This window comes from Ictalurus punctatus, chromosome 1, assembly GCF_001660625.3.
Source record: "Ictalurus punctatus breed USDA103 chromosome 1, Coco_2.0, whole genome shotgun sequence".
Taxonomy (NCBI): Eukaryota; Metazoa; Chordata; class Actinopteri; order Siluriformes; family Ictaluridae; genus Ictalurus; species Ictalurus punctatus.
In genome coordinates this window covers 23,878,896-23,897,204 of record NC_030416.2, presented here as the reverse complement: position 1 = coordinate 23,897,204, position 18,309 = coordinate 23,878,896, and the positions used below count along the sequence as shown (strand labels likewise).

The 18,309-nt window shown below is 38.0% G+C and overlaps 1 protein-coding gene across 2 annotated transcripts; it reads right to left on the bottom strand.

The window, feature by feature from the left end:
- Window positions 1–4,002: 4,002 nt before the first annotated feature.
- Window positions 4,003–16,558, bottom strand: ebag9 (estrogen receptor binding site associated antigen 9). 2 transcript variants are annotated; one of them, NM_001200574.1, is made up of 8 exons: window positions 16,512–16,551; window positions 16,265–16,473; window positions 15,644–15,740; window positions 7,960–8,038; window positions 6,564–6,722; window positions 6,325–6,432; window positions 5,634–5,725; window positions 4,174–4,320 (listed from the first exon to the last, which is right to left on the bottom strand). In NM_001200574.1, exons 3-8 carry the CDS (start codon window positions 15,724–15,726, stop codon window positions 4,203–4,205), a joined length of 639 nt encoding a protein of 212 aa, NP_001187503.1. In that variant the 5' UTR covers window positions 15,727–15,740; window positions 16,265–16,473; window positions 16,512–16,551; the 3' UTR covers window positions 4,174–4,202. The 2 variants fall into 2 exon arrangements, with proteins under 2 accessions (XP_047009640.1, NP_001187503.1); XM_047153684.2 differs by having other exon boundaries at window positions 4,003–4,320; window positions 16,265–16,558.
- Between the last annotated feature and the right edge of the window lie 1,751 nt (window positions 16,559–18,309).

Here is an 18,309-nt window from a genome sequence, read left to right as displayed (position 1 = left end):
TTGATGAAACCATAAATATATTTATGGTATTAAATATATTTATAGTTTCATCCCCAGAGGTTTTTGAAATATTTTTATTAACTTGTATTCAGTCAGTTCTAACTATGCTAGACTGATCGCAGGTACAGGACTATTTTATCAAGACCATAGTGTCTTTTCAAAATGGAGGATGTCTTTAGAACACTCTTCATGCTGGTAAGGATTATATGCAGCCTCTCAGATGATAAATGTATTTTTCTTATTTTTTAACTGAACTTGGTACTCTGAAGAGTTGTGATATGAACAAAAAGGGAATGCTACCCATTATGAGTATTTCTTTTTTAAACACATTTGTATAGTGGCCTGAAAAACCCTTTAGGTTATAAAGTTTAAATTATAGGTTATAATATTTTTACATTTGGTTACCAGTAAAAGTGGAAATGCAGTGAAAGATTCCATTCAGACCCCGAGTTACACCAATGCACTGATTGTTTAAAAGCAACTGCTACATTTTGATTTATTTTGGATTTAATTCAACATCTAAATAACAAATCATTAAATATGACCATGAGAACTACATTTATACCTGGTATTTATTCATAGCCTACATTCACTTTAGCAGCAGCATTTATTAAACAGGCTGCTTTTCAACATGTGACCATTGCAAAAACACTCTTTCCCTCCATTCAAATGAGGTTCAAAAAACATTTTATGAACCGACACACTTGCCATCCTTTCTTCCTGAATGAAAAGAACTGTTTTAATATCAAAGTGGGTCATGCTGTACGAGCTTCAGTGGGCTAGGGGCGCTGCAGAAACAGATGAGAGATTATGACATCATTCTCAGGACTGGAATATTCCACTAGTCAGAACACGACCTTGAATAAGCTCTGAAAATGCACAAGTGTTAAATCATTTAGCAGGGTATCTCTCGTGGTGTTCAGCCATGACATTAAAGCCGAGTGCACGGTGAGGATTTATGACATTTACATATAGTCTGTTTGAGTGTGTAATTAAACATGCTTCTAATTCCATGTGCAGATCTGATTTACATAGACAGTGTAACGTCTACATCTGCGCAAACATCTTATATATTGCACCATTTAGGCCAGGAACTAAAGTATGGCTTTCCTAAACTCCAATAAGCACATTTTTTTTTAATATAAATCCAAACATTTATTACAGGAAAATAATGAATGTGTGCACAAAACTGTTTGAAACATTGTTTGTGAAATGACAGGCTCGTGTCTCATTTGTTGCGTAGGCCTGATTTCCCAAATGTACTGCATAGCTGCCCTTTGAACATTGTCTCCAGAATGTAATCATGATCGTTGTGCTGCAAATCTTTGGAGAACTTTCATGTCTGGTGGGACACAACTTAAAAGGATGGCTGGGGCGAAAATCTAATTTACATAAACTTCCAACATACCTCAGCCAAGACATTTGGTGTCCAAATTTTGCTTCTTTAGTTTTGTAACTAGGAGCTTTGAGCAAATGTAGCCAGCAAGAAATGAAAGCCTAAGATCACCAATTAGAATCAAGCTGAAGTCACTGAACACTTAACTGAAACAACATTGTTAAGCCACGTATAACCATCTGCATCTAAATAGCACAATACGACTTTTTAGTTTTCTTATATAAGCTGAATTACATGATTCTGAATTGAAAATGGCTGCCACTAGTTCTGCAGTGCCCATTTGTTGCATGATGTTAACTGGTGGTGATAAGTTCTTATTGTTTGTTCCAGTTCACAGCAAAACTAAAAAAGAGCACTTGTCTTGGACATTTGGAACTTTTTTCCCCCTGAAACATCATTTTAATAAAATAAGCATTTTAAAATATTACCTGCACCCAAAAACTCCTTAATCATTACTGCATGCACATGATGATCTCTACCCAATCACCTTAATACAGCATTGAGTATCAGTGGTGTGAAAAATTATTTGCCCCATCCAAATTTCTTCTGTTTTTGTGTCTCCCTCATACTAAATTATTTCAGAAATTAAAACAAAATCTAAGATAAAACAAAAGCAACCTGAGTAAACACAAAATACAGTTTTTAAATGATGTTATTTATTGAAGCAAAAAAGTTATCCAATATCAACTGGGCCTGTGTGAAAATGTATTTGCCCCCGTGGTTACTAATTACCCAAATCTATGAAACTGCATTCGTAATGGGGTTCAGCTGGACTAGACGCAACCAGGCCCGAGTACTGCAAACCCTGTTCAATCAAATCAACACCTAAATAGAACTTTTTCAACAGCATGAAGTTGGTTAAAAGGTCTTACCCAATAACACACCAAAGTTGAAAGTAATTCCAGAAATGATGAGGAAGAAAGTGACTGAAATACATCAGTCTGGGAAGGGTTACAAAAGATACTTCATAAGCTCTGGGACTCCAAAGAACCACAGTGAGAGCCAAGATCCCCAAATATAAAAACTCAGCGCAGTAGAGAACCTTCCCACAAGTGGCCGACCTTCCAAAATTCCTCCAAGAGCACAGCAACGATTCATCCAGCAAGTCACAAAAGAGCCGAGGACAACTTTAAAGGACCTACAGGCCTCACTTGCATCAATAAAGGTCATTTTTTATGACTCCACTATCAGAATGACGCTGGGAAAAATGGCGTCCATGGAAGAGTGGTGAGGTGAAAACCACTGCTAACCCAGAAGAACATTAAGGCTCATCTGAATTTTGCCAAAACACACCTTAATGATCCTCAAACCTTTGGGGAGAATGTTCTATGGATTAATGAGTCAAAAGTGGAACTGTTTGGAAGACAGGGGTCCGGTTACATCTAGTGTAAACCAAACACAGAATTCCACAAAAAGAACATCTTACCTACGGTCAAGCATGGTGGTGGAAGTGTGATGGTGTGGGGATATTTTGCTGCTTCATGGTCTGGGCAACTTGCAATAATTGAGGGAAACATGAATTCTGCTCTCTACCAAAAAATCCTAGAGAAGAATGTCAGCTCTTCTGTCCGTAAATTGAAACTAAAGCACAACTGGATTATGAAGCAAGACAATGATCCAAAGCATAGGAGTAAGTCCTAGTTCTAAAATAAGTGAAAGACTGATCTCCAGTTATAGGAAGCGTTTGGTTGCAGTTATTGCTACTAAAAGGTGGCACAAGCTAATTTTAAGTTTAAGGGGGCAATTCGTTTGTCACATTGGTTGTAGGTGTTGGATACCTGAAATAAATAAATAATAAATAATCTGTGTTTTGTGTGTACTCAGGTTGCCTTTGATTTATGTTTATTTTGTTTGAAGATCTAAAACTATTTAGTACGAGACGTACACAAAAACAGAAGGGGGTCACTGAGGTACAGGTTTTAAACATACAGAACTGCTGCCAAAAAACCTACCCATACGACTTGGCATGTGTTGAATAGAATCTGTACCTTGTGCTTTATGCTCCTGCAATGATTGCTGTTAAATTTAAGATGGATAAGACATGAGGTGCTTTGGATGACACTCCAGGCATTCAAAAACTACCACGTTTCCATGACAACCAACGGTTTACCACCCACACCACATTAAATACTGGCTTCAGTCCTTCCCTACATCCCACATGCACACCATTTTTAAAAACAGGTTGCTAACCAAGCACGTAATGTTCTGTTAATTCTGAGACCTTCTTCAATTTCCTTTTTTTTTATTTTACTCTCAAGTGACCTTGTTCTAGTGGAAGGCGAAAGTTTAAAAAAGAAAGAAAGAAAGAAAGAAAAAAATACATGCCATTTGGTAAGGCCTCTTTCAGCTGTGACTCAATCACAAATATGTTCCCCACAATCATGAAAAAACAGATAATGAAACTAATCACTGATCATTTGTGTTTTGAAAGCATAATAAGGGGTTGCATTAATTAAATGCAAGAAAGATTTTTTAAATGAGGCAAAAAAAAATTCCTCATTCTCTTTACTGTCTTATATATATATATATATATATAATATATATATATAATATATATATATATATATATATATATATATATATATAAAATACAGACACACTAATGCTCCAGGTTCTTCTGTATGTGTACTATTAGCATTGTCCCAACTACAATTGATTTCAATAAAAAGGTACATTGGATTCTATACAATGAGAAAAAAATGGCATGTTTGAACTGGGAATAAAAACGATGAAAGATACTGGTGGAGGAACACGTGTGTTTTTTGTTTTCTTTTTTGTTTTAAATGTCCAGTGTGGCCTTTAAACGTTAGGAAAGCTTTACTGCTATCTTTTGCTCCTTCTTCATCATTCTCTGCACCTCCTTCTCCATTTTCTTCCTCTGCTGTTCCATGGCACGCTTCTCCCTCTCTGCCATCTTCTGCTGTCTGAAAGCCACACATCCACAAACAGATGAACGATTAGGTCAAACCCTAAATACTAATGGTCATTTAACTGCAATTATGTACTAGCCTGTTCAACCTTTTTATATTTTACGGCATTTGGCAGACCCCCTTATCCAGAGCGACTTATACATACAAAATGTACAGTGCTGGGGGCCCTCCGGGACAGGTTTGAGAACCCCTGAGCCAGAGCATAGCACGCATTATCTTTTGAATCTGACTGTAACCTATTGCCATCTAGTGGACAAATGATTTAAATGTACATTGCTTCCACTATTCCAATTGAGTCAAGTGAAACTGAATCATCTCTCTGTACAGTGAAACCCAGTATCTTTGCCAAATACTTCCTAGATCAGAGCAGCAGTTTCATGAATATGGAAACTGCACATGAAGATTAAATGTGTACAAATACTGGTGTATACATTCAGTGATGCACTCTAAAGCAAAGCAAACATTTTTTTAGGAATCACTACTATAAGATTAGATATCAAATTTCCAGGAAGTCTGTTAATGATTGTGACCTGATTGGTCACAAGGTGTTGTTTAATATTTTATAACATGACTGTGACAATAATCCTTAATGTAATTCAAGGCTAGTTTTTTTTGTTTGTTTTTTTTTTTAATGAATGCACTCCTAATATGTTATTGTTTATATTAAAAACAGCTCATTCACAGGGATTTGTATACTTGAAGCACCTCATAATAAAAATAACAACAATAATACAATTTATTATTCATAACATTTATTAAACATGGTATTTTAAAAAAATAATATTTGATATGATGTTATCTGTAAGTAAATGTTTATTTAACATTTATGGAAGGAGTCTCCATCAAAGGTGCTTTGTAACAGTCAGTAAGTTTTCCTCAGGACAGAGGACTTTTTGCTTTCCAGTTTATTTGTTGTCGTTTTTGAGGGGTTTTTTTTGTCTTATTAGGGAACCGCAGTTAATATTTGCTATAACTCAATTGATAATAGTGACAACTTATCTCGCAGATGTTCCACAACATTAAATGTAACAGTAAGTAGTTAAAAAACATGACACCATTCATTAATAAATTAAAAACCACAATTATTGGTAAATCACTGTAGTGGAATAAGACATTTCGGTATGTGCAAGTTATACAAAGATAACCACATGAGGCTGCATAACATTACCATAACAGCACACCCTATAGCGTTTCATTCCTTACATAAAGTTTCTGATTCATACTTTGCTTGTATTTTCTCATTTGTAAGTCGCTTTGGATAAAAGCGTCTACTAAATGAATAAATGTAAATGATTCTGGAGGAATACCTTAACACTTCTTCTGCCTCCCACGAAGCATCAGACTCATCCTCCCAGGCATTAGTGTCCTCCTGCCATGTTTCCAGGTCTCCCAGCTCTGCCTGTATGCCACATATACAAGTTTCTCCGTAAAGCAAGCACCAGAAAGTCACGTACACGTGCCTCAAGTCATCACACACACATCTCTGATTCACCAAATGTAGGTGAGTTGGACAGAAGACATATATTTGTAAGGTGTAGTATAGCACAACATAAACTAATATAAATTAGTATAACACTTTCATACCTTGTCTGAATTAGTAGTTCATTAGACATTAGATCATTAGCTTTTATCAAAATAAGTCTGTATTACTGGTTCATTTTGATTAATATTGCCAGAGGAGTTAATGATTGTGTGTATCTGTGCATTAAAAAGATGCACCCCTTCAGAGTACTTGATTTTAAAAATACTTTAAGGCAAATTACACGGAGTGCATGATGTATTTTCACACCAAATCATTTCAAATTAAGATTGGCTTAATTTATTCATCCCATGTTGTACATAAACATAAATCTATTATTTTAGCACATGTACAGATATGAACACATCTATCACAGCACCCCTGAATGGAAGCAATATTTGAAATGTGTATGCACGCAAGTGTCTTGGACCATGTGGAAGGAAAAATATTCTACACAGCTGTAGGAGCGCAGTACTCACTGAAGGCTGGATAAAGGACATATCCTGAGTGGCCGCCAGTCTGCTGGAGAAGCCTGTAGCTGTATCAGGGAGAGAGAAATTCACAGGCTCCCTTTTCTTCAAGACAATCTAAGAGGTGAAGATGAGAGGGAATTAGGATTAAGTTACCTGTGAACTCTCCGTAAATTTCTGTAGACAAAAAAAATCAAATAAATAATAAAATAATAATAATAAGGCATTCCATGTAAGTATGAACCAACTTTTTGTGTTTTCCTGATAGTAGGAGCCATGTCTTTGAAATAATCCGGCTCGTCGTCGTCCACCTGGTTCTGCTGGGACGGAACAGCTCCATTACCTCCCTCTATCTTTATACTCGTAGGAGCCTCTTCATCCCATGAACTCCACTCCTCAACCTCCGGCTATATAAGAATAGCATGGTGTTACATAAAGTTAAATAAGCCTACTAAGCTGTATCCACTTAATGAATGCTACAATGTGAAATGAAGATTATTGAGACAGGGGATAATCTGATGTTCCTGAGCTGCACGGACAATCCTGTAAGAGTAATTCGCAGCACAACGTCAGGGCGATTAGTGGAACATTTGTATATGTAGCACGTCTTATGCCAGCTCTGATGTATAAATCATCATCATGCTTTAATTGTGGTCATAAAAGTAGTCCATCTATACAACGACACAGCCAATCAGATAAGATCTGTATCATTACCCAGTTTTTTGTTACTGAATTTGTTTCAGTAACAGATGATAATAGTCGAGGATGAATACGTTGTTTTTGGTGCATTCCTGTCCATTTTAGTATGGTTATAATGCCATGTGTGTATTTCATATACAGGTAATCTGGATCATGTGTATATGAAAGGTGTATTGCACATTCCGTACAGGATTTTGAGAGTTTTTTTGTAATTGTTGCGGCCAAAAACGCTTGATGTTGCTTCTTTTTTTTTTCTTCAAAATTTGAGATGCAACTTTTTTGGGCTTTTTTTTTTGCTGGAAACTACTTCAATTGGCAAAATTGTTATTGCACGAAATAGTTTTGCACGGTCTTTTGCAGTGATGTTTGTTGGTAAATGAGGCCTTTTAGTTGTACTCATGTTTGATGTACATGAAACGAAGAAAGCTTTTTCCTGAATGCGTGCTGTGATGACGTCACATGAAGCATCTTGTCCCAAATCAGTGGTAATTTTGTAAAATCGCAGGCTCCTCTGAATATTGCGGAGTTTGATCGATTTTGCGTTAATTACAACGATTGCAAAATCACAAAATCCTGGAGGGACTGATTGACTTAGCACTCGCAGCTGTCATGCGGCACAACCCATGGTACAAAACCTTCTTCCACAGCTAGTTTGCAATAACCTTTACACACCACAGAGGGCAAAATTTCGAAATCGTACAACCTGCAGCTTTAACATAATTACATAATCTTAAAGACAAGCACCATGAAATGAAACATCCTACTTTTCTTGCTTTTCTTGCTATCCATTTCACTGCTGGAGATGCACAACTGTTTAAATACTGATGTTCAAGGTTTTTTCTTTTTTTTAAAAAGGGATAATAACCTTTATTCAAGGGTTTACAAAAAGTTCATGTTAATAAGTTCAGTGATTGAGCAGAGCATACAAGCAAAGCATACACTAACCTGTTTGGGTACAGAGGAAAAATCAACCGTTGTAGGGAGAGTGATCTGATCTCCACTTCGCTTGCGTGATCTCCCAGTTCTGATAACAAGAAAAGAACTACATAAATAAAGAGTAAAGTAAGGGTTAAGCATTACTTAAGGATAGGTTTTCCGGTTTGGCACCTTTTAATCGAACGTCAGCCTTATTTCTTTGCCTCAAATACACCATGTAATTCATAGCAATTACTGTACGTTATGATGTAAATAAATCTTAAATCCAATACAATGTTAAATCCAATGTTTACGGTATTTTTTTTTACTAGTTTAAAATACATTGAAATAGAATGAAGTAAAGTGCACTTCTTTTCTCTGCATTCAGTGTTCACAGTTTTTTGTGTACTAGTTAACAGTTTGTCATTTTTGTAGGAGTGTGCCACAGGAATTTCACTGTATATAGATACTTAGAGAACGGTTGCTGCACATATCAATAAAACTTGAAACAATATGAAACCAAAACTGACCTTTTTATTACATTGTTCACGTCCTTAATCGTCCGTATTAATACTTAAAAGACAAAACTGCTTTTCCTATCAAAATACAGTGACTGCATTAAATGATAGTCATTTTAAGACCATTTTATGCTACCGATATAATGATAATATATTGGCATATATTTAGTCCTGTCATATTTATTCATTTTAGTAAATTTTACTCTGACTAAAATGGCACTGAATATTAGGCATCTTAATTGATGAGAGAACGCAAACATTAAAACAAATATTCACACATTTTATATTTGAACTTAAACATGCATCAACAAAAACATGTGAAAACTGCCCTTGTGAAAACTGATCTTCTGCAATAACATTACAATGAGTACACTCCTGTAATATGATAATGTGAATTCTTTATGTTTTAACACACTGACGATGAATAACTAATGCGTTGTTACGGAAAGAGCGTACTCACTACGTGACTTACCGTTCTACTTAGCGTCTTACTTACGTTCAAGTTCACTTGTGCACTCACATCATTTTGTGCAGAAGCGAGTTGTAATATGAAGTTTATGTTATGTATATGTCTGATTAATCTCACGTGTATAGGATGTTTTTGGGCGAGTTAGCCTAATTAACCCGCTAGTAAAGCACTTTAGTTTACCGCCGTTCATTCACTGTTCAGCTTCAGCTCAATCATGGACATTACTGACTACGACTGAATTATTAGGACATTATCCTATCAATCATTATGCACTAATACCTATAATGTTATTATTAATTCTATAATGTTATAGAACATACATCGATTAATGGCACACGTCATTACATCCTTATGTTGTGGATCAACATATTGTTCATCTTTGTTATGGAACCATATACAGTTTCAGGTGTTTCATTTTTAATTTAAGAAAGCTTCAAGTGCAGTTAATTATTTGTCCTGCTATACATGCAAATAGACTACTGTTTGAAGCCGTGGGCTGCGTCTGATACCTCATACTCACCTACTATATACACGCATGTATTTCACCTACTATATAGTATATACTATATAATCCATGTAAACGTACTGATCGTTAGTGCATTGTTAATATCTTGCGTGTCATTTTTTTCAGCAGCTTGTGCATTTATATTTTAAATACGAATAATATTTGAAGTTCGGATTTTAACTTAACAGCTCTAGAGACAAGAGGACAGAAGCAGCGTGAATGGATAAAATATTGGTGTCAGGAATCTCTCCCTCGTGCCGGACGCTCCATGCAGAAGCCTTCAGCGTGCAGCGTGTGTTGATCTAGATTCGTTTTCTTGTTTGTGTATTTTGGATCATCCCTACTTTTGCTGTTCACTGATTGTCTGACCTGTGACCGTGTTCCGTTTACTGATTTTGATTCACAATTTGGATTAGTCTGCCTGCCTTTGAAATAAAAATCTTTTCTTTTTTTTAACCTTCCATTTGCATCCATCTCTACTCACCGGACATGACATGGTGACATTCATTCTTATGTAAACGAACATGCATGTAAACAGCATGGGCAATATCGGGGTCAGCAAAAATTATCGAGGTCATGTCCATATACATTGTACGAAAAGTCCATAACGTAATTATCGTGACAAGCCTAAAGTCTCTTAGCTGTTTCATCTTACAAAAGAAAAATGCATTATGATTTCCACTTCACATCATCTTTAAAATTCACAAACCATGTTCTCCTGTGTCTGTGTGGGCTTCCTCCTCATTCTCCGGTTTCTAGACATTTTCCAAAAACATGGCAATATGTGGACTCGGATCTGTTTTGCATACAGGTTCAATGTGTACAGATGCAACACATTTATAGATAGGTCTGTCTGTCTGTCTGTCTGTCTGTGTGTAATGGGTTCATTTCCTCTGAACGTAGTTGTGTGTGTCATGGACTACTGTGGTTCTATACAACTGTAAGAAAAATACATTTCCATTGTAGTCAATGACCGATAACGCCGTGAAGAGTGGGTGAGTGGTGGGTGTAGGACATAACTTGCAGGACAGTCAATGAGACAAAACAATAAATAAGACAAGACAAGGCAGTAGATGTGACATGGGCATGGTATCTAGGCTTGTCTCTAGACATTTTTCTCACCTGGCCAGCTTTTGCTGCAATGTTCGTTGCTGCCAGAAATAAATTCCTCATGTTGAATTTTATGTTTCAGAAGCTTTTATTAGGTTATTTGTGTTGTAGGAAGGTGATGTTCTTCCTCCTGATATTTTCACAAAACCCAGTTTGCAGGCTGCTTTGTTTTTGACTGTAATAATTAATCGTGAAACACGACCAGATCACTGCCATTTCACTTCGACTGTTCATTAGCATGGCAATATACACTGGGCTTGTGTCACATAGCATCACCTGGTTTCAGATGTTGAAGTTGTAGCAATTTTTATGAACACAAGTACAATGAGCATAGTATCAGACTGATACCCAATACCAGTATCAGTCTAGATGCATCCCTGAGGCCTTTATAATAACTTAAAAAGAGTCTGCATGAGGTCCTGGGAATCTTACAGAACTTAGACACACTATATGGCCGAATGCTTGTGAACACCTGAACAACACACTTGTATCTTTTTGAAGCTCCGACATTTAGTCACAGTTTACTGCTGTAAGAACCTCCAATCTTCTGGGAAGGCTTTCCACTAGATTTTGAGCGTGGCTGTAGAGAGTATTAGTGGGGTTGAGGTCAAGGCACTCCTGATCTAATATCTGAGCAATCCATTACTGTAATAGACCGTTTTCACATGACGTCACAAAACTTCCGTTCTGACTCGAAGCGGTGTATGGTTACTTCCGCCAGCATAGTGGAACGCTATGGAGTTTACCCAGTCCCTCCTACATTACAGCGACTTGCGGACAAATTCACTTACGACATGTTGTAAACTTGATAAAGGATACCAAATTCTTCATTGAACAGTACCAGTTTGATTATGAAGGTAAACATTTTTGTATTGTCCAGCCCAGTTTACATTAGTGGAGGATTTAGGATAACTGTAGTTGTTAGCTTTCTCTTCTGCAAATTCTTGATTAATTTACTGTAATGCATACAGCAAACGGGCACACAGTGGCTTAGTGGTTAGTACGTTTGCCTCACAATGCATGTGTGCGTGGAGTTTGCATGTTCTCCCCGTGCTGCGAGGGTTTCCTCCGGGTACTCCAGTTAACTTCCCCAGTCCAAAGCCATGCATGGTAGGCTGATTGGTATGTCCACAGTATTCATAGTGCATGAATGGGTGTGTGAATGTGTGTGTGATTGGGCCCTGCAACGGATTGGCACCCTGCCCAGCGTGTACCTCACCTTGTGCCCCATGCTCCCTGGCATAGGCTCCAGGATCCCCGCGACCCTGAAGGATAAGCGGTATAGTAGGTGAATGGATGGACAAATGGCAAACTCTTGTTGCAATTGTGCTTCCATATTACCGATGTTAGCTATAAATATAGATTATGTATTGTTAGATAAACGTCTGTAACGTATTCATGGTGCGATTATAGATTAATATTAAAAGTAAACACTTGTTAGAAAACTTGTGGCATACTATTTTATTTTTATTGCTGCCAGCTAGCCTACTTTCCCATCCAAGGCAGTTACATGTTACAGAACGGTAAACTGGAAATGATCATTAGCGTTATCAAAAGAATCAAAATACAAGAACTCGTAAATATGTAAACATTATTATTATAAACTTTACCTTTTGTGTTGTTAGGCAGGCTGCGGTCACGCTAGGCTTTAGTGCTCCACTGACTTCCATTCAAACGCATCCGAAAACGGCAGACAGAAAACGGCAGACCGGAAACGCAAGCTCGTTCATAGAATTTTCGTACTACACTGCGTGATGAAAGTTCAAATTTGGTAAACTCCGACCTGCATAATCGTATCACGTGACGACGTGTGACTTACAGATGATCGCAAAAGAAATTCAAAAATCCTGTTCTTTACACCACAGCTTTGAAAGATTATAAGAACAACTTAAAAAGAGAGTCTGCCTGGTTTGCAGTGTTGTTGAAAACAGGAACAGATTGTATATTTAACAGATGAAAACAAAATTATTTTTTAATTGCTTCAAATATTGTCTGACATTTAACTGCTGTAGTACGTAATTACATATGGAAACTTCAGTGCCCTGAAGTATGATGATGTATCCTGTTCCCATCCATATTCGCAGCAGTGTCCAACAAAAATACAGATGCTTAAAGCGTAGTGTGACCATGGCTTTAAGCCTCTGGTATACTTAGTTTTTTTTGCGCGTACTCTAGTGTGTGCACACAGTCATACGCATAGCCTTTGAAAAGTATACGCTATTTGACATGTACGCATACACAGGCGGTTAACACATGCACATTATGACAACTTGCACTACCCCTCCTGGCCTTCAAGCCAGTACAGAGCAGTAAAGCAGGTCTTTTGTTGTGAAGGACGACAGCGAAGAAGAATTACAACAACATGAACAATGCTTGGGCAATCTTTCGCCACAATTAGCACCCATATACAAATCCTTATACACTTTAAGGCTAGAATTATACAAATTCTGGTACTTTCTAACCTGCACTTGTTTCCATCTCTTCCGTTTATTCCATTTTTTCTTCAACTACCTTGAGAATCAACAGCCCTGGGGCACTATTGCCACCTTGTGGAACAACTAAATAGCTGCCCGCATCAAATTCAAGGCCTTGATGCTCACATACAAGACCTTGTCTGGAACAGCATCCATCCATCCATCTCTCTCTCTCTCTCTCTCTCTCTCTCTCTCTCTCTCTATATATATATATATATATATATATATATATATATATATATATATATATATATATATAGAGAGAGAGAGAGAGAGAGAGAGAGAGAGAGAGAGAGAGCGAGAGAGAGAGAGAGAGATATACACACATACACACACATGTATACACACACACATACACACACACATACATATATATATACACATACACACACACACACACACACACAGTATCTCACAAAAGTGAGTACAACCCTCACATTTTTGTAAATATTGTACACCCCTAAGTGAAAATGTCCAAATTGGGCCCAATTAGCCATTTCCCTCCCCGGTGTCATGTGACTTGTTAGTGTTATAAGGTCTCAGGTGTGACTGGGGAGCAGGTGTGTTAAATTTGGTGTCATCACTCTCACACTCCCTTATACTGGTCACTGGAAGTTCAACATGGCACCTCATGACAAAGAACTCTCTGAGGATCTGAAAAAAAGAATTGTTGCTCTACATAAAGATGGCCTAGGTTATAAGAAGATTGCCAAGACCCTGACACTGAGCTGCAGCACAGTGACCAAGACCATACAGCGGTTTAACAGGACAGGTTCCACTCAGAACAGGCCTCGCCATGGTCGACCAAAGAAGCTGAGTGTACATGCTCAGCGTCATATCCAGAGGATGTGTTTGGGAAATAGACATATGAGTGCTGCCAGCATTGCTGTAGAGGTTGAAGGGGTGGGGGGTGAGCCTGTCAGTGCTCAGACCATATGCCGTATGTCAGTACGACCATACACACTGCATCAAATTGGTCTGCATGGCTGTCGTCCCAGAAGGAAGCCTCTTCTAAAGATGATGCACAAGAAATCCCAAACAGTTCTCTGAAGACAAGCAGACTAAGGACATGGATTACTGGAACCATGTCCTGTGGTCTGATGAGACCAAGATAAATTTATTTGGTTCAGATGGTGTCAAGCTTGTGTGGCAGCAACCAGGTGAGGAGTACAAAGACAAGTGTGTCTTGCCTACAGTCAAGCATGGTGGTGGGAGTGTCATGGTCTGGGACTGCATGAGTGCTGCCGGCACTGGGGAGCTACAGTTCATTGAGGGAACCATGAATGCCAACATGTACTGTGACATACTGAAGCAAAGCATGATCCCCTCCTTTCGGAGACTGGGCCACAGGGCAGTATTCCAGCATGATGACGAATTTTGCATTGCTAAAGAAGCTGAGGGTGAAGGTGATTGACTGGCCAAGCATGTCTCCAGACCTATACTCTATTGAGCATCTGTGGGGCATGCTCAAATGGAAGGTGGAGGAGCACAAGGTCTCTAACATCCATCAGCCCTGTGATGTCATCATGGAGGAGTGGAAGAGGTGGCAACCTGTGAAACTCTGGTGAACTCCATGCCCAAGAGTGTTAAGGCAGTGCTGGAAAATAATGGTGGCCACACAAAATATTGACACTTTGGGCCCAATTTGGACATTTTCACTTAGGGGTGTACTCACTTTTGTTGCGTACTCACTTTTGTTGCCAGTGGTTTAGACATTAATGGCTGTGTGTTCAGTAATTTTGAGGGGACATCAAATTTACACTGTTACACAAGCTGTACACTCACTACTTTACACTGTAGCAAAGTGTCATTTCTTCAGTGTTGTCACATGAAAAGATATAATCAAATATTTACAAAAACGTGAGGGGTGTACTCACTTTTGTGAGATACTGTATATACATAGAGATAACTGTATTAAAAATCATCTTATCCTCTTGAACTCCTGACAATTGTTGAAATGAAGATGATAATGCTAGTAATGACGCATGTTGAGGGCACAATAAGCAGAATGGTACAGAAGAAAGGAGGGACGAGGATTACAAATAAAAAAATAAAAATAAATATTAAAACATTTGTGTATCATCAGTTCTTTTAATTATTTCATTAATAGGACATCTATTTTTTGAAGAAAACCATTCAATCCAGTACGGGTCATTTTGACCCCCTTTATGCATTTGTGATGGTTTTTTTGGTTCATGCATTGTAGGGTTAAATATCAAAAATCTAAAAAGGTGTGTGTCATACCTGACACCTAGCCAAACACTTTACAGTTGGTTTTGTGACTGTACATCATTCCCTTCAAATGCTATTGAACTTTAAATTATGTTTTGTGTATGAGCCCATTCTGTAGTGAAATACATGGCAATATTTACATATGATTTAATAGTTTATTTTGTTAAATATCAAAAATCTAAGAGGTGTGCATTATAGCTGACACCTAGATGAACACTTTACAGTTGGTTATATGACTGCAAGTCATTCCCTTCAAATGCTACTGAAGTTAGAAACGTGTTTAACAATGTCGTACGTAACTTTAGAGACGGTCCCTTAATTTCCGCACATGCGCGAATATTAAACGTCAAACCAACTTTATTCCAGTTAGAAACATTAGAAAGAGCACAGCTGGACTGGGACTCACCTGCATATGAGCCTTTTAAGGAATGACAGTATGGATGCTATGCATGTGCAGATCTTAAACAGACGGAACTGAGTCACGGCCATGGTGATACCAGCGTCTGAAACACGTACCGAAGAGAAAAAAATATAGTTGCACATAAGCACATTCACAAAACATTTCTATAATCAATCATGTCGATTTGCAGCTCTCTCCTGTGCGACCTTGTCATAGCATAACTACATCTTTTAGGCTAGCTAATTGCCGAATATTTTTCCATGTCCAACAAAATAAATCACATGAATAATAATAATAATAATAATAATAATAATAATAATAATAAACAAAACCATCAATAACCGCGATGTCAGTGCTTGTGGCCCTGTATACAAGAACAGGTTGTGGCGAGGAAAATTAGCAGCCTAGCAGAGTTAGCAACTTAGCCGAGCCGTATATTAGCTATGTGCTAATCTTACACTGAAACATCACTATAGGCGTGGATAAACTGCAAAAATCATTCTATATACATGACAGCATTTCTGTAAAACATACTCGCAACTGTTGTATGTGTTAAGCTGTTCGCTATACCCAGAGAAATCCAGGCGCTTGTCACACAGGGAGCTTAGCTCGTGGTACGGCACTCACCAGGCAGATATCCGAGGATCTCTCAGTGGAGGCATAGCATTAGCTAGCAAGGTGCTGAACGCGAGCCACAACGTTCCCTACTGATTAAACGACTAAATTTCAGTTTCAAATCCAAATTATTTTCGACCCTATCTGTCAAACAGGGCGTTTAGCACTGAACGCTACAAACATTATTATGGTGAGGCTTTATTACCGCCTCTCTCTCTCTCTCTCTCTCTCTCTCTCTCTCACACACACACACACACACACACACACACACATCAAATCCGCCTCAACGTCTCACACATCCACTGATCTTCATGCAGTTTGCCGTAACCGGATATGTCAAACTAGAAGTCAATTCAACTTCCGTCGACCATGATTTGAAGATCAGTCAGTACTTTTACATGGATAACAATATTCCGATATTAACCCGATTAAGACAATACTCTGATTAAGAAACTACCATGTAAACAGCGATTATTGATTACCTTAATCCGACTAAAGTCAGGAGTATTCCTGTTTTAGTCGCATTATCGACTTGCATTACAGACATGTAAACACCTTAATCACAATATTGATGTCATGTGGGAGTTTTCACAGCATTTTGCAACAGGACACGATCACAAACGGCGGTGCTCAACCATTTGACGGTAAACAAGAGAGCACGGTTGCGTCCAAAACTACGTACTTACCTACTATATAAGTATGAGTTTTCAGACGCAGCCCATAGCTTCAAGCAGTCGTCTATTTGCACTTATAGCATGACGAATAATTAACTGCACTTGAAGCTTTCGTAAAATTAAACATGAAACACCCAAAACTGTATACAGTACCATGACAAAGACGAACTGTATGTCGATACGTGAAATTCTGGAGGGAAAGTCGGATGGTGTGGCGTGGGAACGTAATGACATGTGCCGTTAATTGTTCTATAACATGTAAAAAGGGAACATGAAAGGAATATTCTAAAAGCAACTCATGTAAACACTTTAATCAGAATATTGTCTTATTCAGAATAAGGTCAATAATTAGATTACTGCTGTCCATGTAAATGTAGCGTCAGCACCATTGCGGTCGATGGCGTGTGAAAATTCCACCTGAAACACATTCCGTATATTGGTACTGAAATGTTTGTGATATGCTGAGTGATTGATAATGTGTTACTGATATGTTGGTTGATGCTGTATTTTCATTATTCCCTAATATTTTTTCTGACATAAAATGTCCATAACCAGGGGACATTGCTAGTGCAGTTACGATGTTGTTTCACTGGAGACAAATGAACAATTTCAGACATAACGGATAACGGTCAGGTTTCACTGTTACACTATATGGCCAAAAGGTTGTGGACACCTGACTCACATGCAAATGGGGTCATTGCACAAACCTTCGCCAGAAAGTTAAAAACACACAATTATCTAGCTCAGTGGTCACCAGCCCTGTTCCTAGAGATCTACCTTCCTGAAGACTTTAGTCCATAATAGTGCCCACTTGACCATTTAATGAATGGATGAAGTGGAGACAACAAACATCGTACTCAACGTTTGAGAATGCAATACAACTATACGAGGTATGACAGAGACAGTAAAGTGTTCACGGCAGTATTACCACGAAAGATGAAGCTGTGGAACCTAAACTGTTTGAGCAGAGATTACAGATGAGGGGCTGAAAGAGCTTGATAGACTAAAGGGCTAATGTAATGCTGCATCACTCTTTGCATTGTGGGTAATGTCGGAAAACCTTATCCAAAGTAAAAACAAGCCAACATGTTAATGAAAGAAATTTACATTTGAATAAGTCAACTCAGAATTGTATTACACTATTATTATTATTATTATTATTATTATTATTATTATTATTATTATTATTCCTCACCTCACCTCACGCCTCCAGGATTGGGGGTTTGATTTCTCTCTCTGCCCTGTGTGGACAGAGTTTGCATGTTCTGTTTCCTCCAGGTACTCCGGTTTCCTTCCCTAGTCCAAAGTCATGCATTGGCAGGCTGATTGGCATTTCTAAATTGTCTGTAGTGTATGAATGGGTGTGTGTGTTTGTGTGTGATT

Coding starts and splice junctions, on each gene's coding strand:
- ebag9 (XM_047153684.2), bottom strand. CDS start 15,726: ATGGCCGTGACTCAGTTCCGTCTGTTTAAGATCTGCACATGCATAGCA. Junction 6,433..6,563: donor CTATCAGGAAAACACAAAAA/GTTGGTTCATAC, acceptor TTCACCTCTTAG/ATTGTCTTGAAGAAAAGGGA. Junction 4,321..5,633: donor GAGGCAGAAGAAGTGTTAAG/GTATTCCTCCAG, acceptor TGTGGCTTTCAG/ACAGCAGAAGATGGCAGAGA.